The 15,492-nt window shown below is 38.4% G+C and overlaps 1 protein-coding gene across 6 annotated transcripts in view; it reads left to right on the forward strand.

Moving 5' to 3' along the window:
* Window positions 1-15,492, forward strand: part of UNC79 (unc-79 homolog (C. elegans)) — a 286,801-nt gene that overhangs the window by 267,803 nt on the left and 3,506 nt on the right. For all 6 annotated transcript variants that reach the window (XM_010836213.1, XM_010836214.1, XM_010836215.1 and 3 more), the window contains 3 exons: window positions 399-585; window positions 2,312-2,509; window positions 4,325-4,402. In XM_010836213.1, coding sequence (XP_010834515.1) covers window positions 399-585; window positions 2,312-2,509; window positions 4,325-4,402 — 463 coding nt within the window. The remainder of the gene's footprint in view (window positions 1-398; window positions 586-2,311; window positions 2,510-4,324; window positions 4,403-15,492) is intronic.

Below are 15,492 nucleotides of genomic sequence, written 5' to 3' on the forward strand. Positions count from 1 at the left end.
GGGGATGGAGGAGGGGGAGAACAGGAAAATGGGTGGCTGTGTGTTTTAGCTCCTCTTCTATTCCTCCCCTTCTGGTGGGTATATCAAGAACTCTCTAATGAGAAGAAAGGAAAGAATTTAGAAAGAGAAACTAATCAGAAAGGCAGCCAGATTTATGGCAGAATGATATTTAATCCTGTGTCACCAAAGGCTGCTCTTTGCTCGAGAAGCTGAGCTCCAGGATTTAGAGTGGGAAAGAAGAAAAAAGATCTATCACTTCGTTGGCACTTCGTTGCTTTGGTGTTTTATTTTAGGTAATTGCCTGCAAGGCCACACTTTTACACCCCTCCTTCAGTGTTTGTTGAGCAGCCAATGAAACAGCCCCAAAACATCTCTAACACTTCCTTCCTCTCTAATAGACCGAAAGAATTCATCGAGTGTGTCTCCCACATCCGGCTCTTGTCCTGGCTGCTTCTGGGTGCCCTCACCCATAATGCGGTGTGTCCCAATGCCTCCTCTCCCTGCCTGCCCATACCTCTGGATGCAGGTTCCCATATTGCAGACCATCTTATTGTTATCCTGATTGGATTTCCAGAGCAATCAAAGGTAAGTGATTTCTGCAAGATTAAAGCCATACGCATCAAGATTGCTAATGGAAACCCTTATCGGCCAATTACATTTCTTCTGAGAAGGAAATGCACCTTATCACTTGCCCTCCTGTGGATGCTAGGAAGGCAACTTTGTGCTAATGCCTTATTTAAAGTTGTTTAAATTCCCAGACTATCTTCTCTTCCCCCTAAGTTGTTTTTTGGTTTACTTTTATGAAGATAAATTATAGAGGCAAGCAAGAGTTAGCTTCCTAGGCATTGCTGTCTCAAAATAATGAAGAGAAATAAAAGGCTCGAAATATAATATAACTTCCGTGATCAGTTTTTATAAACAAATATGAAGTGGAGGGAAATTTATTCTCTAATTTTTCATGCACTGTCTTTTCAACTCAAATCTCTAGAGATATATGAAGATACAAAATGAAAATAAGGCCAGTTGGGAACTCACTAAATTATATATGGGAATCACTTACACAGAAGGAACTTATAAATTGTAGAGACGGGTGGTGTGCTTAAGGGAATAAAGTAAATCCAAGGCTTAGCATCAATCATGAGCCTGTACAAGCAAACCAGACACATTAGTACTGCTCAGCTGTGAGGAGTCTAAGTCCCCTCACAGAGCCTAGGCCAGTTCTAGGAGCTCATAGTGGTTTTGGGAACAGCTGGGATTTAGGCTAGCTAGGGCAAGCTTCACCAGCAATAGATTTTTTTTTTTATTCTGCAATAAAATAGAGCACCCATCCAAATTACCTGAATGATGTTTACAAAAGGAAGTAGGCAGTCGGTTCCTAATATTTCAACCCAATCTGTGTTTGATTCCCAATGATGGTACTTTGTAATTCTGTGACACTGAAAAGTTACTTAACCTGTCTGAGCTTCAGGTTTTCAGCTGTAAAATAGATGAGATGGTGTGAGAATTATGAAGGTAAACTGTGAATCTTTAGCACAGTGTTTAGGACACTGTAGTTGCTCACTTGATCAGTACTTACTGCTAGTTAGGAATCCTGTCTCTACTGCTGCTGCTACTGCTGTCATTTCTACGTAGTATAATTCTTAAGCCCTGGATAGTGCATCATTATATGTCACCTCATTTACTCCAAGCTACAGCACTCTGAGGGGGGTACCATTACCCCCATCTCACAGAGGGGCAGACATCCTAAAATGGTGGAATGATTTGTTCTTGCTAATCTAGTTTAGGGAGAGGAATGTCACTTTCATTAAAGGGCAAGAGGGTGGGGGTGGGGGTTTCCCTGGTGGCCCGGTGGTAAAGAATCTGCCTGCAATGCAGGAGATACAAGTTTGATCCCTGGTTCAGAAAGATCCCCTGGAGAAGGAAATGGCAACCCAGTCCAGTATTTTTGCCTGGAGAAGACACAGGAGCCTGGTGGGGCCCTGGGGTGGTGAGAGTTGGACACAACTGAGTGGCTAAATCACCACCACCACCACCAAGGAGGTGGGCAGATTTATTCTTCAAACCAAGGTGCCTTCTGTCTGAAAAGATGCCTGGTCTCTAAGCGCCCTCCCACTGACTGAGTGAAGAGCAGACTATTTGAAGGTGATGAATCATGAGTTTGTATCCTGGAGACAGCTCCGCCAGCCTCGGATTGCTCAAATCGCATGTACTTTAGCTGTGCCCCTTCGAAGGCCAAAGTCACGCGGGGAGAGCTCCGTGGAGTGCCACAGCCCGCTAGAACGTAACGGTTCCTTGTTTGCTTCCTTTGCAGACCTCCGTGCTGCACATGTGCTCTCTTTTCCACGCGTTTATCTTTGCTCAGCTCTGGACCGTGTATTGTGAACAAAGTGCTGTAGCTACGAATGTCCAAAGTCAGAATGAATTCAGCTTCACAGCGATCCTGACAGCGCTAGAATTCTGGAGTAGGGTGACCCCCAGCATCCTTCAGCTGATGGCCCATAACAAAGTGGTGAGTTCACAGATGGGTTTCCCCTCTTGGATAGAATCTCAAAACGTGTAAGCCACTCTTAGTCCTCACAGTACATGGTTTTTAAAGACCTCAGTTGTAATAATACGTAAATGGATTGGTGAATTTCTATGTGAAAAACAGGATATTCTACATGCATAATAATTTTGATGAAAAACAAAGCAAACAAGTAAATTCAGTTAAAACAGTGTTTTCTCTGCCTAGTGGCAAAGGAAATGTGTGTGAAACTTCTACCTTTACAAGGTGTCTTGTTCTATAAAGTCAGAGAGTTAGGAAGGGGTTTTATATTATTTTTGGATTCTAAGGCAGTTTGGGGAAACTGTGGTCAATTAGGTGCAGACTGACTGTATGTGTTAATTCCACTTAGGGCAAAAAATCTGAAAAGAGTTTCACCTTTTTGAGTTGCCCTTCAAGGACCTAGGCTCCTTAGTCTTCAAACCCAGTTGCATTGTCATGCAGATGGTTTACCTTGTTGGAAAAGATCTGAGGTATGGCTAGCATGGGCCCATGTCATTGAACAAGCTTGGCTTAGTCCGGTAGAGATAAAATTGGAGGGTATATGGGAGGAATTTCCAAAGGAGTCCTCTAGTTCAGTTTGCTGCTTTGGAGGAGGATTCTCAGCTGGGAAGGCACCATCCAGTCTTGGTTATGGGCACTTCATCAGTAGAATTCTTATCTGTGAAGGGCGGAGGGCCTGGAAGAACACCATAATGATGATCCCACTGTGCCCAGAAACCCAACAGTTCACTGTCCACAAAGGCATTCTGGAATAGTTTTTGATTGATTGAATAATTAGTCTCAGAAACATTATCTTTTAGTTATCATTGGAAAGGGGAATATCTTTTACTTTCAGTGAAGCACTTTCTTTAGAGAAGCAGATATTATTAAGCAGTTGTGTATGGTGGGAGGTGTTTTAATTCAGCTGAAAGGAAATTTATGTGAAAACTTTAGGGTGTGCAAACAGTTCTGACCACCACATAGATAATTAGGTTTATTAGATGGCAGAGTTTGGGACTGAAGAAGCACATGGAGGTCAAGTTTTCTATTCTGCTATTTTACAGACAATGAAACTGAGACCTTAAATTTAAACTAGAGATTCAGGGTTTCCTTCTATTGTCACTAGTTTTTTCTTGGTATCGTTAATACCTCTCCTCTAAATCTTTTTTAATATTCAAATGCTGGAAATGGATGTGTTACAGGTGAATCTTGTACAAATCATGTTACAAATGAATTTGAATTAATTTTAAAGTCCAAAAATTTGGTTAAACCATATAAGTCAGTCTGGTAAAATCTCCCCTGGAGTGTTTAAAATCTAGCCATAGGGTTCTCTGATGAGGGATTATCATTTCTATTGTATTTTTGAACGGTTGTAAATATGGCTGCCTTGTTCCATGAAGAACAAAGCCTCAAACACAGATGGTGCAATAAATTAAACCACCTCTCCAAGTGGCGAAACTGGTGAAAGCATCAAGATGGAGAAAAGGACCTATGCCCAGAGTTCTGCAGTTGGAAATGAAGGAAGCAGAGGCCATTTATCCTCTGGTGTGAATCGCAGTGTGGTACAGATTAGTGAGGTCAATACCTGAATTCCATTGGCAGCCCGATTTAGACATGACAATTGCAAAACCTCTGCAGCTTATAAAATCCAGTTTCTGGCCGAAGTTTTAGAGATGAATATATACCATTCCTTGTGATCCTCTCTGTTTGTTGAGCAGAAAGTCCTCATGGACACAGGGCATGGGTTTTTCTGTGGCTGCAGACTGGGAGTGGAATTGATTTTCATATTTGTTGTTTCAGATGGTAGAAATGGTGTGTCTCCATGTGATTAGTTTAATGGAGGCATTGCAAGAATGCAATTCAACAATTTTTGTCAAGGTAGGAAATTCTTATGATTTTTATAGACCTTTATTTTCTTCTAGAAACAAATGTGGATTTATCTTGAATGTACCTTCTGAAGAGGAAAATAAAACTGATTTAATTTTCACATTCAAAGTTGAGGCTGGAGGAATCATATAACAACCTTCACCAAATAGTTGTTGTATAATTTTTGCTCTTTCTTTACCACTGTGACCAACCGTAGCTGGGTTAGATATGTTGCACCATGATTGCTTGCCACACAAGTAATTAAAATATTACCAAAAATGTTGATCTGGAAATGACCCTGGAGTCATATAAATTGTTTGGTGGAGCCTCATCTTGCAAGATATCCAGAAAACCAAGGAAAATAGTCTGTCATTGTTTGACTTGTTAGCTGATGCTTTTCTCAAAGATAAATTAATTTAGTTTCTAATATTACTATTCTAAATCATTGTACAGTGTATGTAAGTAATTCAAGTATTTGTTATTTATCCAGGAACATCAGAAACATCCTAGTGTGATAAAAAGATAAAAGAGCAAAGGAGAATGTGGTTTCTTGCTTGCTTTCTCTTCTATTTCCCTTCTTTCTCCTTTCCATCTCTATCTCATTGGTTCTTTGTCCTTCCTCTTCTTGTACCACTTTTTGGCCTTCCATTTCTATATTCCATTATCTCAGGCACCATCACCACCACCCTCACCCCCCACCATGGAGTGCATCAGCTTGGAACCTTTTAACTTCCTATTTTCGCTCTTTGGTTGACTCCCTTCAATTAAGGACACTTGTCAAGTTAGCTCACACAGAGCTGTGAATTAACTGGATTATCTAAGTGAATCCTAGAGTCCCTAAATGCAATCAGTGTATCCTTACAAGACAGATATACAGAAAAGAGATGAAAAGTGGGACCATGACTTGGAATGATGTAGCCAAAGCCAAGGAGGGCCTGGGGCCACCAGCAGCTGGAAGGTACATGGGACAGAATCACCTGTAGGGTCTCTGGTTAGAGCATCACCCAGCAACCACCTGGATTTTAGACTTCTGGTTTCCAGAACTGTGAGATTAAAAATTGCTGTTCTTGTAAGCCATCCAGTTTGTGGTGATTTATTATAGAGCCCTGGAAAACTAAGACCCTAACTCTGCTTCCCTGAACTTCCTTTTTCAAACAAGATGCATGAGCAGCGCATTTTTAGGGAAAACTTGACTGTTACCAGAAAACTGCAAGGCGGTTGGTTCAAATGGAATAGATACGGCTTATCTAGCTTAACAGTCCATAGCAAACGTCAACATTATAAGAGAAACTATATGACTGACACTTGGGTGATCATACCTGATTTTAGTTTTTACAGCTTTATTAAAGTATAATTTATAGACTGAACAGTATACACATTTAAAATGTACAATTTGGTATCTTTATATCACATATATGATGCCCGTGAAACCGTCACCAAGTAAAGGTAATGAATGTAGTCCTCACTCTCTGAAGTTTTCTCTTACACATTTATTAGTCTCTGTTCCGCCACTTCCTAGACCCCCATCTCCTCATCCCCAGGTACCTTCTAATCTGCTTTCTGTCATAATAGCTTAGTTTCATACTCTAGAATTTCATATAAATAGATTTATGTAGTAGTTAAGCTTCTTTCTCCTTCTTTCATGCAGAATAATTATATTGCAATTAATCCATGTTACATGTATCAGTAGATTATTTATTTTATGTCTGAGTAGTATCCATTATATGGATATAACACATTTCATTTATCCAGTCATCAGTTAATGGACATCTGAGCTGTTTCCAAAAGTTTGAGGCTATTAAAAATAAGGCTTACTCAGTACGTAAGTCTTTGTGTAGCCATAGGCTTTCGTGTGTGTTGGATAAATACCGAGGAGCTGAATTGCTGGGCTGTATGATATGTATGTAACTTTTAAAGAGATTGGCAGACTGTTTTCCCAAAGTGATTGTACCCTGTTCCATTCACACCAGCAGTAGGCATCCAGTACCTGTACATCTTCATCAACACTTAATGTAGTTCATCTTTGATTTTAGTCATTCTAAGAACTGTGCAGTGGTGTCTGATCATGGTTTTAAATTGCATTTTCCTATTGGCAAATGATTCGTGATATCTTTTTGTGTGCTTATTTGCTATCCATACATCTGCATGGTAAAATGTCTTTTAAAATTATTTGCCCATTTTTAAAAAATTAAGTTGGTTTTTTTTTTCTTCGTATTGTTCGGATACAAGTCCTTTATCGGATATGTCATTTGGAATGATTTTTTTCTGTGTTTGTCTTTTCATTGTCTTCACAGTGACTTGAAGAGCAGAAGGTCCTAATTTTGATGAAGTACCATTTATCAAATTTTTCTTTCATTAATTATGCTTTTGGTGGTGTATTTAAGAAAACCTTTGCCTAATCAAAGACAGAGTTTTGTTTGTGTTTTCTTCTAGGTATTATATATGTTTTCTTCTAGGTGTAAGTTTGTATTTATGATCCATTTTGAGTTAACTTTTGTATATGTGTGGTTTGGATTGATGTACTTTTTATGTGTGTAGATATCCAGTTATTTCAAGATTGTTAAAAATTCTATCCATTGGATTACATTTGCACTCTTGTCAAAAATCAACTGACCATTTATATGTATGGTTCTATTTCTGGATACTCAATTCAGTTCTATTGATCTGTTTGTCCTTCTTTGACCACACTGTCTAGGTTATTATAGCTTTCTAATGTGCCTTGAAATCATGTAGTATTAGTCCTCTAAATTGGTACATCTATTTCAAAGTTGTTTTGGCTATTCTAGGTCTGTTGCATTTCTAGATACATTTTAAAATCAACTTGTCAATTATTACACAAAGCCTCCTGGGAATGTGGGTTGCATTGAATGTATAGATCACTTGAAGGAGAATTGAGATATTAGCAATATTGAGTTTTCCAGTCTATGAACACAGTATATCATTCTATTTATGTCTGCATTGACTTTTCTCAGCAATATTTTATAATTTTACATATATGGACCTAGAGTATTTTGTTGAATTTATACCTAAGTGTGTTATCCCTAGTAGTTCAGATAGTAAAGCATCTGCCTGCAGTGCAGGAGACCTGGGTTTGATCCCTGGGTCGGGAAGATCCCCTGGAGAAGGAAATGGCAACCCACTCCAGTGTTCTTGCCTGGAGAATCCCATGCACAGAAGAGCCTGGTGAGCTATAATCCATGGGGTCACAAAGAGTCAGACATGACTGAGCGACTAACACACACATACACGTGTGTAATAATTTTATAGTCTTATAAATAGTATGTTTTTTGCATTTTAATTTTTATTTTATTGTTACTATTTAGAAATATAACTGATTTATACCTTATATCCTGCAACCTATTAAACTCATCTATTAGTTCTGGTAAACTCATCTATTAGTTTTCTTGCAGATTTCATCAGATTTTCTATTTAGACAGTTTTGTCATGTGCAAATAGAAGCAGTTTTCTTTTATTCTTTTGGATTTTTATAGTTTTAATTTCTTTTTCTTTTCCCTCTGCTCTGGCTAAATCCTCTAGTAAAAGTTGAATAGAAGCCATGATTGTTGAAAACTTTGTCTTGTTCCTAATCTTAGGAAGAAAGCATTCATTAAATATAAATGTTAGCTGTTAGTTTTTCATAGATACCTTTGTCAGATTGAGCAAGTATCTCTTCTCTTCCTAGTCTGCTAAGAGCTTTTGTCAGGAATAGATGTAGGCTTTGTCAAATGCTTTCTCTATGTTTATTGAGATGGTCATTAAATTTTTCTTTTTTGACTGTTTCAGAGATTGAGTTTTTGAATGTTAAACCAACATTCCTGGGACCAATTCCTGGGACAAACCATTTGGTCTTGATGTATTGTTCTGTTATATATTACTGAATTCTATTTGCTAACTCTCTAAAATAATTTTTTGCATCAGGGTTTATGAGGGATACTGGACTGTAATTTTCTTTCCTTGTAATAACTATATTTTGATTTTGACATCAGGGTAATGATGGCCTTATAGCATAAATTGCAAAGTGTTCCTTTTCTATTTTCTGGAAAAGTTTATATAGGTTTGGTGTTATTTTTTTCCCTTAAGTATTTGGTCATATTCATCAATGGAACTGCCTGGGCTTGGAACTGTCTTTGCAGCAGGGTGTTAAACTTCAATTTCTTTAACAAATATAGGGCTGTTTAAATTATCTGCTTATTTGTGAGTGATCTTTGACAGTATGTGCCTATCAAAGAATTTGTCCATTTCATCAAAATAGTTGATGTTATTGGCATGAACTTACTCAGAATATTCTCTTATTATACTTTTAATATTTGTAGGATCTGTTGTTATGCCATCTCTTTCATTTCTGGTAATGGTGATTTGTGATCTCATTTTTTTTTTCTAGTTAGTCTGAATAAAGGTTTATTAATTTTAGTGAGCTTTGGATTTAAAACAGTGACAACAGTAATCAGCTCTTGGTTAGTTTTCACTGATATTCTCTATAGTTTTTGTTTCATGGATTTCTGTTTTTGTCATTTTCTTTCTTCTATTAGCTTTAAATTTCACTTGCTCTTCTTTTTCTTATCTCTTAAGGCAGTAGTAGAATTCACTGATTTGAGATTTTTATTCTTTTATAACAAGAGATTACTGCTATGAATTTCCATCTAACCACTGGTTTAACTACATCCTACAATTTGGTAGTTGTGTTCTCATTTTTGTTCAGTTCAAAATACTTTCTATCTTCCCTTTTGCTTTCTTTTCGGATCCATTGCTTATTTAGAAGTATATAATTTAGTTTTTAAATGAGTAAGGCTTTTCTAGAGATTTTCTGTTCTGGAGTTTTTTAGTTTAATTACATTGTGATCAGGGAACATAGTTTGTATAATCTGACTCGTTTTAAACGCTTTGAGGCTTGTTTTGTGGCCCAGGATGTTGTCTATCTCAGTAGGTGCTTTGTGTTCACTAGAAAAAAATATGTCTTCTACTGTTGTTGAACACACTTTCCTTTTTCAGTTGGTTCAAGCTTCTTGAGAATGCTATTCAATTTTTTTTTCATGTCCTTTGCTCTTTTTCTATCTGCTTAGTCTATCAATTATTGAGAAAGGGGTATTGAAATATCTCCCTAATTTATCTTTTCAAATCTACCAGTTTTTGTTTCACATATTACACAGCTATTATTAGGTGTGTAAATGTTTAGGATTATTTTATCTTAGTGAATTGAACTTATGAAATAGTTTTCTTTATCTTAGTAATATCTTTGGTAATAGTAGAGGCAGTCTGATTTCCTTCTGGTGAGTGTTAGGACAGTGTATTTTTTTCTATCCTTTAACCTATTTGTGTCTTATAGTTAAAGTATGTTTCTTATAGGCAGCATAGGGTGTTGCACTTTTTAAAAATCCAATCTGACATCTCTTTTAATTAGGTTTTTTTAAACCATTTTTACTTAATGTGTTTTGTGATATTATTTGGCTTAAAATATCTTGTTATTTGTTTTCTATATTTTCTGTGTGTTCTTTGTCCTTTATTCCCTCTTATTTGACCTTCTTTTTGACTGATTTTTTATGATTACATTTTGGATATAATTTCCTCTTTTTGGTGTAGTTTCTTAAGGGGAAAGCTGAGGTCACTAATTTGGGTACCTTTTTCTATCTGGTTGTCCGTGTTTAGTGCTCTAAGTTTCCTCCTAAGTACTGCTTTAGCTGCATTCCTCTGAATTTTTATATATTCTTACCTTCCTTCAGTTCAAAATAGTTTCTAATTTCCCTTTTGACATCTTTGATCCATGGATTATTTAAATGTGTTTTTCAGTTATCCTATTGCTTATCTGTCTTAGTTGCTGTTGTTTTAGTGGTTGACTTAGAGTTAACAGACTACATTTTAAACAACCCAATCTACCTTCAAATAATAATATACCACTTCATATATATAATGAGCATGTACACCAGTACAGTTCCATTTTCAGTCTTTGTGCTGTTATTGTCATCCATTGTACTCCTACATATGTTATAAAGCAAACCATAATTGTTTTTTGCTCGAAACAGTTACCTCTTAAAGCAATTTAAAATTTGTTTTATATTTATTTGTATTTGCGATAATTACCATATTTGCACTTTTCAGTTTTATTTATTCCTTTCTATACAATTAAACTTCCATCTTCCTTCTGCCCAAATGACTTTCTTTACTACTTCTTATGTAGTTCTGCTGAAGCTTAATTCCTCCAACTTTTCTATATCTGAGTAAGTCTTTACTTTGCCTTCATTTTTGAAAGTATTTTCACTGGTTATTGAGTTTAGGTGAAAGGTTTTTTTCCTAGTATTTCAAAGATGCTATTCATCTACTGTCTTCTTGCTTCCATTATTTCTGAAAAGAAATCTTTGTCATTCTTATATATTTTTTTCTATATATAATATGTCTTTTTTCTTGGGCTGCTTTTAAGATTTTTTTTTCCTTTGCCATTTTGCTAAGCAACTTGAAGATGATATGCCTTGGTGTAGCTTTCTTCATGTTTCTTGAGCTTGCGTTTATTCAGTTTGAAAAAGTATCAGCTATTGTGTCTGTAAGATTTTCTTCTAAAACTCTATTCAACATGCTCAGTATTTCCTCTACCTTCTTGGCTGTATTGAATATAGTTATAATAACTCTTTTAAGGTCCTTATTTGCCAGTTCTATTGTCTGTGTCACTTGGGGGTCTTTTCCAGTTGCCTGAGTTTTCTTCTCATTGTGGGACCCATTTCCCTGCTTCTTACTATGTCTGGTAATTTCTTATTGGATTCTTGACATTTCAAATTTGACTTTTGGGATGCTATTTTTTATTTCTATAAATATTTTTTCAAATTCCTATAAGTATTCTTGAGTATATTCTATGATATAGTTAAATTACTTAGAAAGAGTTCTATCCCTTTGAGACTTGATGTTAAGCTTTGTTCAGTGGGACTGGGGCAGCAGTTTGTATAGGGCTACCATTTCTTCACTGTTCAAGTAATATCCTTTTGAGTACTCGGTGTTCTAATGATTTGCAAGAACAGAAATCTAATGATTTCCATTTGCAAGTGGAAATCTAATGATTTCCACTCTAACTAGTGGAAACACAAACTATTGCTATATGATTACCAGGGATTTTTCCCTCTAATCTTTTGAGGTTATTTTTTCTTCAGCCTTGAATAGTTTTCTCACATGTATATACTGGTGAGTATTCAGCTGAAGACTCAAGGGAAACCCTTCACAGATCTTCAGAGAATTAGTTTGTGCACTCTCTCTGTCTTTCTCTCTCTCTCTGAACAGCTCTCTCCTTTCCACTGCTCTGCCTTAAACAAACTTTAGCTCCCTTGGCCTTCCTAGTCTCCGAGCTCCATTTTCTCACCTCATGAAGACTGCCAGACTGCCTAGGTTCCTCCTCCCTGTGCTACCGCCTAAAAATACTTTCTAGGCAGTGAGTTAGGATAATTGAAGGGCTCTCCTTGTTTGTCTTCTCTCCCTCAGTGGTCACTATCCTGCATTGTTGACAATTAATGTCTGAAAACCATTGTTTCATATCCTTCACCTGGAATTTTAATTTTGTTTTAGACAGGAGAGTGTAAATCTGGTCTTTGTTACTCCACCTTGGCTGAAAGTGGAAGTTACATGACTAATTTTATTATGAGGACTGGAACAAGCAAGGAATGAAATGAATATAATCCAACAGAATTAGAAATCTTCAATGTATCCCATAGCATAAACTAAGATAAGAGGAAGACTATTACTTTTATTTTGGTGAAAAACAACCTATTTTTTAAAAATGTCCTTTGTTTTTCCAGATATTGTTTCTGGAGAACAACAACAACAAAAAACCCAACTGATTTTATTATAACATTACAGAGCCCAGAATAAATTATATCTAATTCTAACTGACAGCTTTGTAGGAGCCACTAGCAAAAGGGTACTGAAATGAATCATATTCAATAAAGTCAATTAGCATTCCTGAAATAGGATGACTGCTGGGTTGTATAATGTTGTCCTTCACAATGAACTTTAACCTGATGCTTTCAGTCAGGCGATTCATAAATAACAGATCTGAAGGCCCTGTGCAAGTATGTTTAGAATCTTATGATCATGTGTTACATCAATGGGGAAATAAGAGAGACACTTCTAAAATCAGCCTCAGTGTCCCCCTTGATTCCCTCATACAGACCCTTAGCCCCAGGGGCAGCCCTGAGAAAGACATCCACCGAGCAGCAGAGGACTCAGTGTTCCCTGGTCCTTAGTCCCTCAGGATTCTTAACAAGAGAGGTTAGTTCAGGTATTGCCCAAATATCAAGAGGCATGCGAGCTTGCTTCCATATTAAACGGGTCAAAAGACAATAAAAGTCTATAGGCATTAGGGCCCTCAGGGTTTGTTTTTGCCCTGCAGATATTAGGGAGGAGGCGGTTAGACTTATTTATTCCTGTTCAGGATGTCCACACGAGCCAGTCCTCTTATATGCCAGAGAGCACAGCCTTATCTGGCACCAACCTTTGTAATCCCACAATTTTATTATGAGGATTGAGGGCGGGGGAGACAAGCGAGTGTGTTATTTTCTGAAAGTTTGATCACAGCTATCAGAAGTCCAATCATAACTTCTGGGACACACCATACTTCATTTCTAAACACAGTAGTTACATTACAGACAGAGACTTAAATGGCTGCAATATAAATACTGTGTTTAGGAATAAACATCAGTGAAGTCAAATTAGCAAGTTGTATGTACCTATAGAAGGTTGACAGCTTCCCTGTGGCTCAGATGGTAAAGAATCTGCCTGCAATGCGGGGGACCCAGGTTCAATCCCTGGATCAGGAAGATTCCTGGAGAAGGGAATGGCAGCCCACTCCAGTATTCTTCCCTGGAGAATCCCTTGGACAGAGGAGCCTGGCAGGCTATGGTGTTGTGAAGAGTTGTGGTGTTGTAAAGAGTCCATGGTGTTGTGAAGAGTGGGACATGACTGAGTGAGTGACACTTCTGCTTTCATAGAAGGTTGAAAGCAGAAAAACAGCCAGATTCAGCCTTAGGAAAAGAAGCACAGAGAGGAAACATGATTTATCACTTCGCCAAGTTTATTTTTTAATGATTTGATGAATTAGATGAGACTAGCAACTATAGCCATGACTAGAGAATAGAGAGGGCATTGAAATGCTATCCCCCATCCCAGCAGGCTCTCCTCTCGGTTCTCTTGTTTTCTTCATTGCCTTGCTGTTCTCAACTTGGCCCAGGCTAACTTTTAACCTTGTCCTCAATCCAAAGAACAAACTAGTCCTCAGACCCTCACAGGTTGTCTCTGCGGACAGCATCCTTCTCCATCCCAGAAGCCACACAGGTCTTCCCTGGACCATGGGGGCTGCCTTCACACTGGGCCCTGGGCTCCATTCTCCATGTCCTTCCTCTGGTCTCTAGACTGCTGCCACAGTGAGCTTGCTAGAGCACAGTTCTTCTTGTGGTGAATGAGGCTTTCTTCATCAGAAATTGTATTGAATTTGAAATAAGATCTAAACCTCCTTATGTGGCATCCCAGATCATCTGTGGGTAGATGTTGAGAAGCCCCAACTTGCTCTTCCAGACTTCTTTTTCATGGCTCTCTCCTAAGAACCTCACTCTTCAGCATCTCGTGAATCCCATTGCCTCCCCACCTCTTGGCATTCTCCTGCCTCTGGGCTTTGCTTCCCTCGTATCAGTTTGCTAGGCTGCTGGGTACTACAGATTGGATGACTTAAGTAACAGAAATATACTGTCTCATGGTTCTGGAGACAAGAAGTTGTGAGATCAAGGCGATGCCAGGGCTGATTCCTTCCGAGGCTGTGAGGGAGCATCTGTCCTGGCCTCTCCCCTGGCTCCTGGGGATTTGCTAGCCATCTTTCCTTGGCTTGTAGATCTCTGCTTCATCTTCACATGGCATTCTCCCTGTGTATGTGTGTCTTTGTCCAGATTTCCCCCTTTCTATAAGAATACTAGTCATAATCAGAGAAGGAGAAATATTGTATGACATTCCTTATATTGGAATCTTAAAAGAAATGATACAAATGAACTAACATCCAAAACAAAAAGAGAATCACAGATTTAGAGAATGAACTTACGGTTGCCCGGGGAATGGGTGAGACAGAGGGATAGTTAGGGTGTTTGGGATGGACATGTACACACTGCTATATTTTGAATGGATAACCAACAAGTATCTACGGTAGAGCACAGGAAACTCTGCTCAGTGTTATGTGGCAGCCTCGATGGGAAGGGAGTTTGGGGGAGAATGGATCTATGTATGGCTGAGTCTCTTTGCTATTCACCTGAAACTATCACAACATTGTTAATCGGCTAAAGTTTTTTTTTTTTTAAATGAGATGCGTAAAAAAGAATACTAGTCATATTGAATTAGTATTCACCCCTACTCCAGAATGACCTCATCTTAACTCACAGCATCTTCAATGACCCCGTTTCCAAATAAGGCTGTATGCGCTAAGGCTACAACTGCTTCACGAGAGGACACAATTCAGTCCACATCAACTCTGCTCTATTGGAGGAGGGTCAGAAGAAGCACGGAGTGAAATGATATGATGCATTTGAGCTCATTTCAAGATCTGAGCAGTCCTGAAATAAACTAGTATTTCCAAATTTATTAGATCATCGCCTTCTTTTCCCACTGAACTAGAGTTCTGTGGAACACGCTTTGGGAACCATTGTGTTCTGTCTCTGACTTCAGGATTTATGAAGCCACCAAAGTTGACTTGTGTTCAGAAGAGCTGAAGTGTGGTGAGAGACCAAAGCAGAGGAGAGCCGCTGCTGGAGGCACTCAGGCGGGGCACCTATGCCCTCCTAGGAAGGGCCTCAGGGCAAATCAGAGACAGTGAAGGGGCGCGGAGGGTGCGCCAGATGCCTGGGGTTTGAGAGTCTCACTCTCGGCCAGAGCAGGGGCCTACTGCTCGCCTGCCAAAGAACCCACGCTGTTGAAACCCCTGCCCCAGCTCACCTTTGCTGTGTTTCACAAGTCAGAGCCAGGCAACCTCAGGGCTTGTCTTTTTCTATCACTAAAGCATTTTAACTGCTTCTCAGTGATATTTTTTATTTTTGGAATATAATTGCTTTACAATGCTGTGTTAGTTTCTGCTGTACAATAATGTGAATCAGCTA

Source organism: Bison bison, unplaced genomic scaffold (genome assembly GCF_000754665.1).
Source record: "Bison bison bison isolate TAMUID 2011002044 unplaced genomic scaffold, Bison_UMD1.0 scf7180017864061, whole genome shotgun sequence".
In the NCBI taxonomy this organism is placed as follows: Eukaryota; Metazoa; Chordata; class Mammalia; order Artiodactyla; family Bovidae; genus Bison; species Bison bison.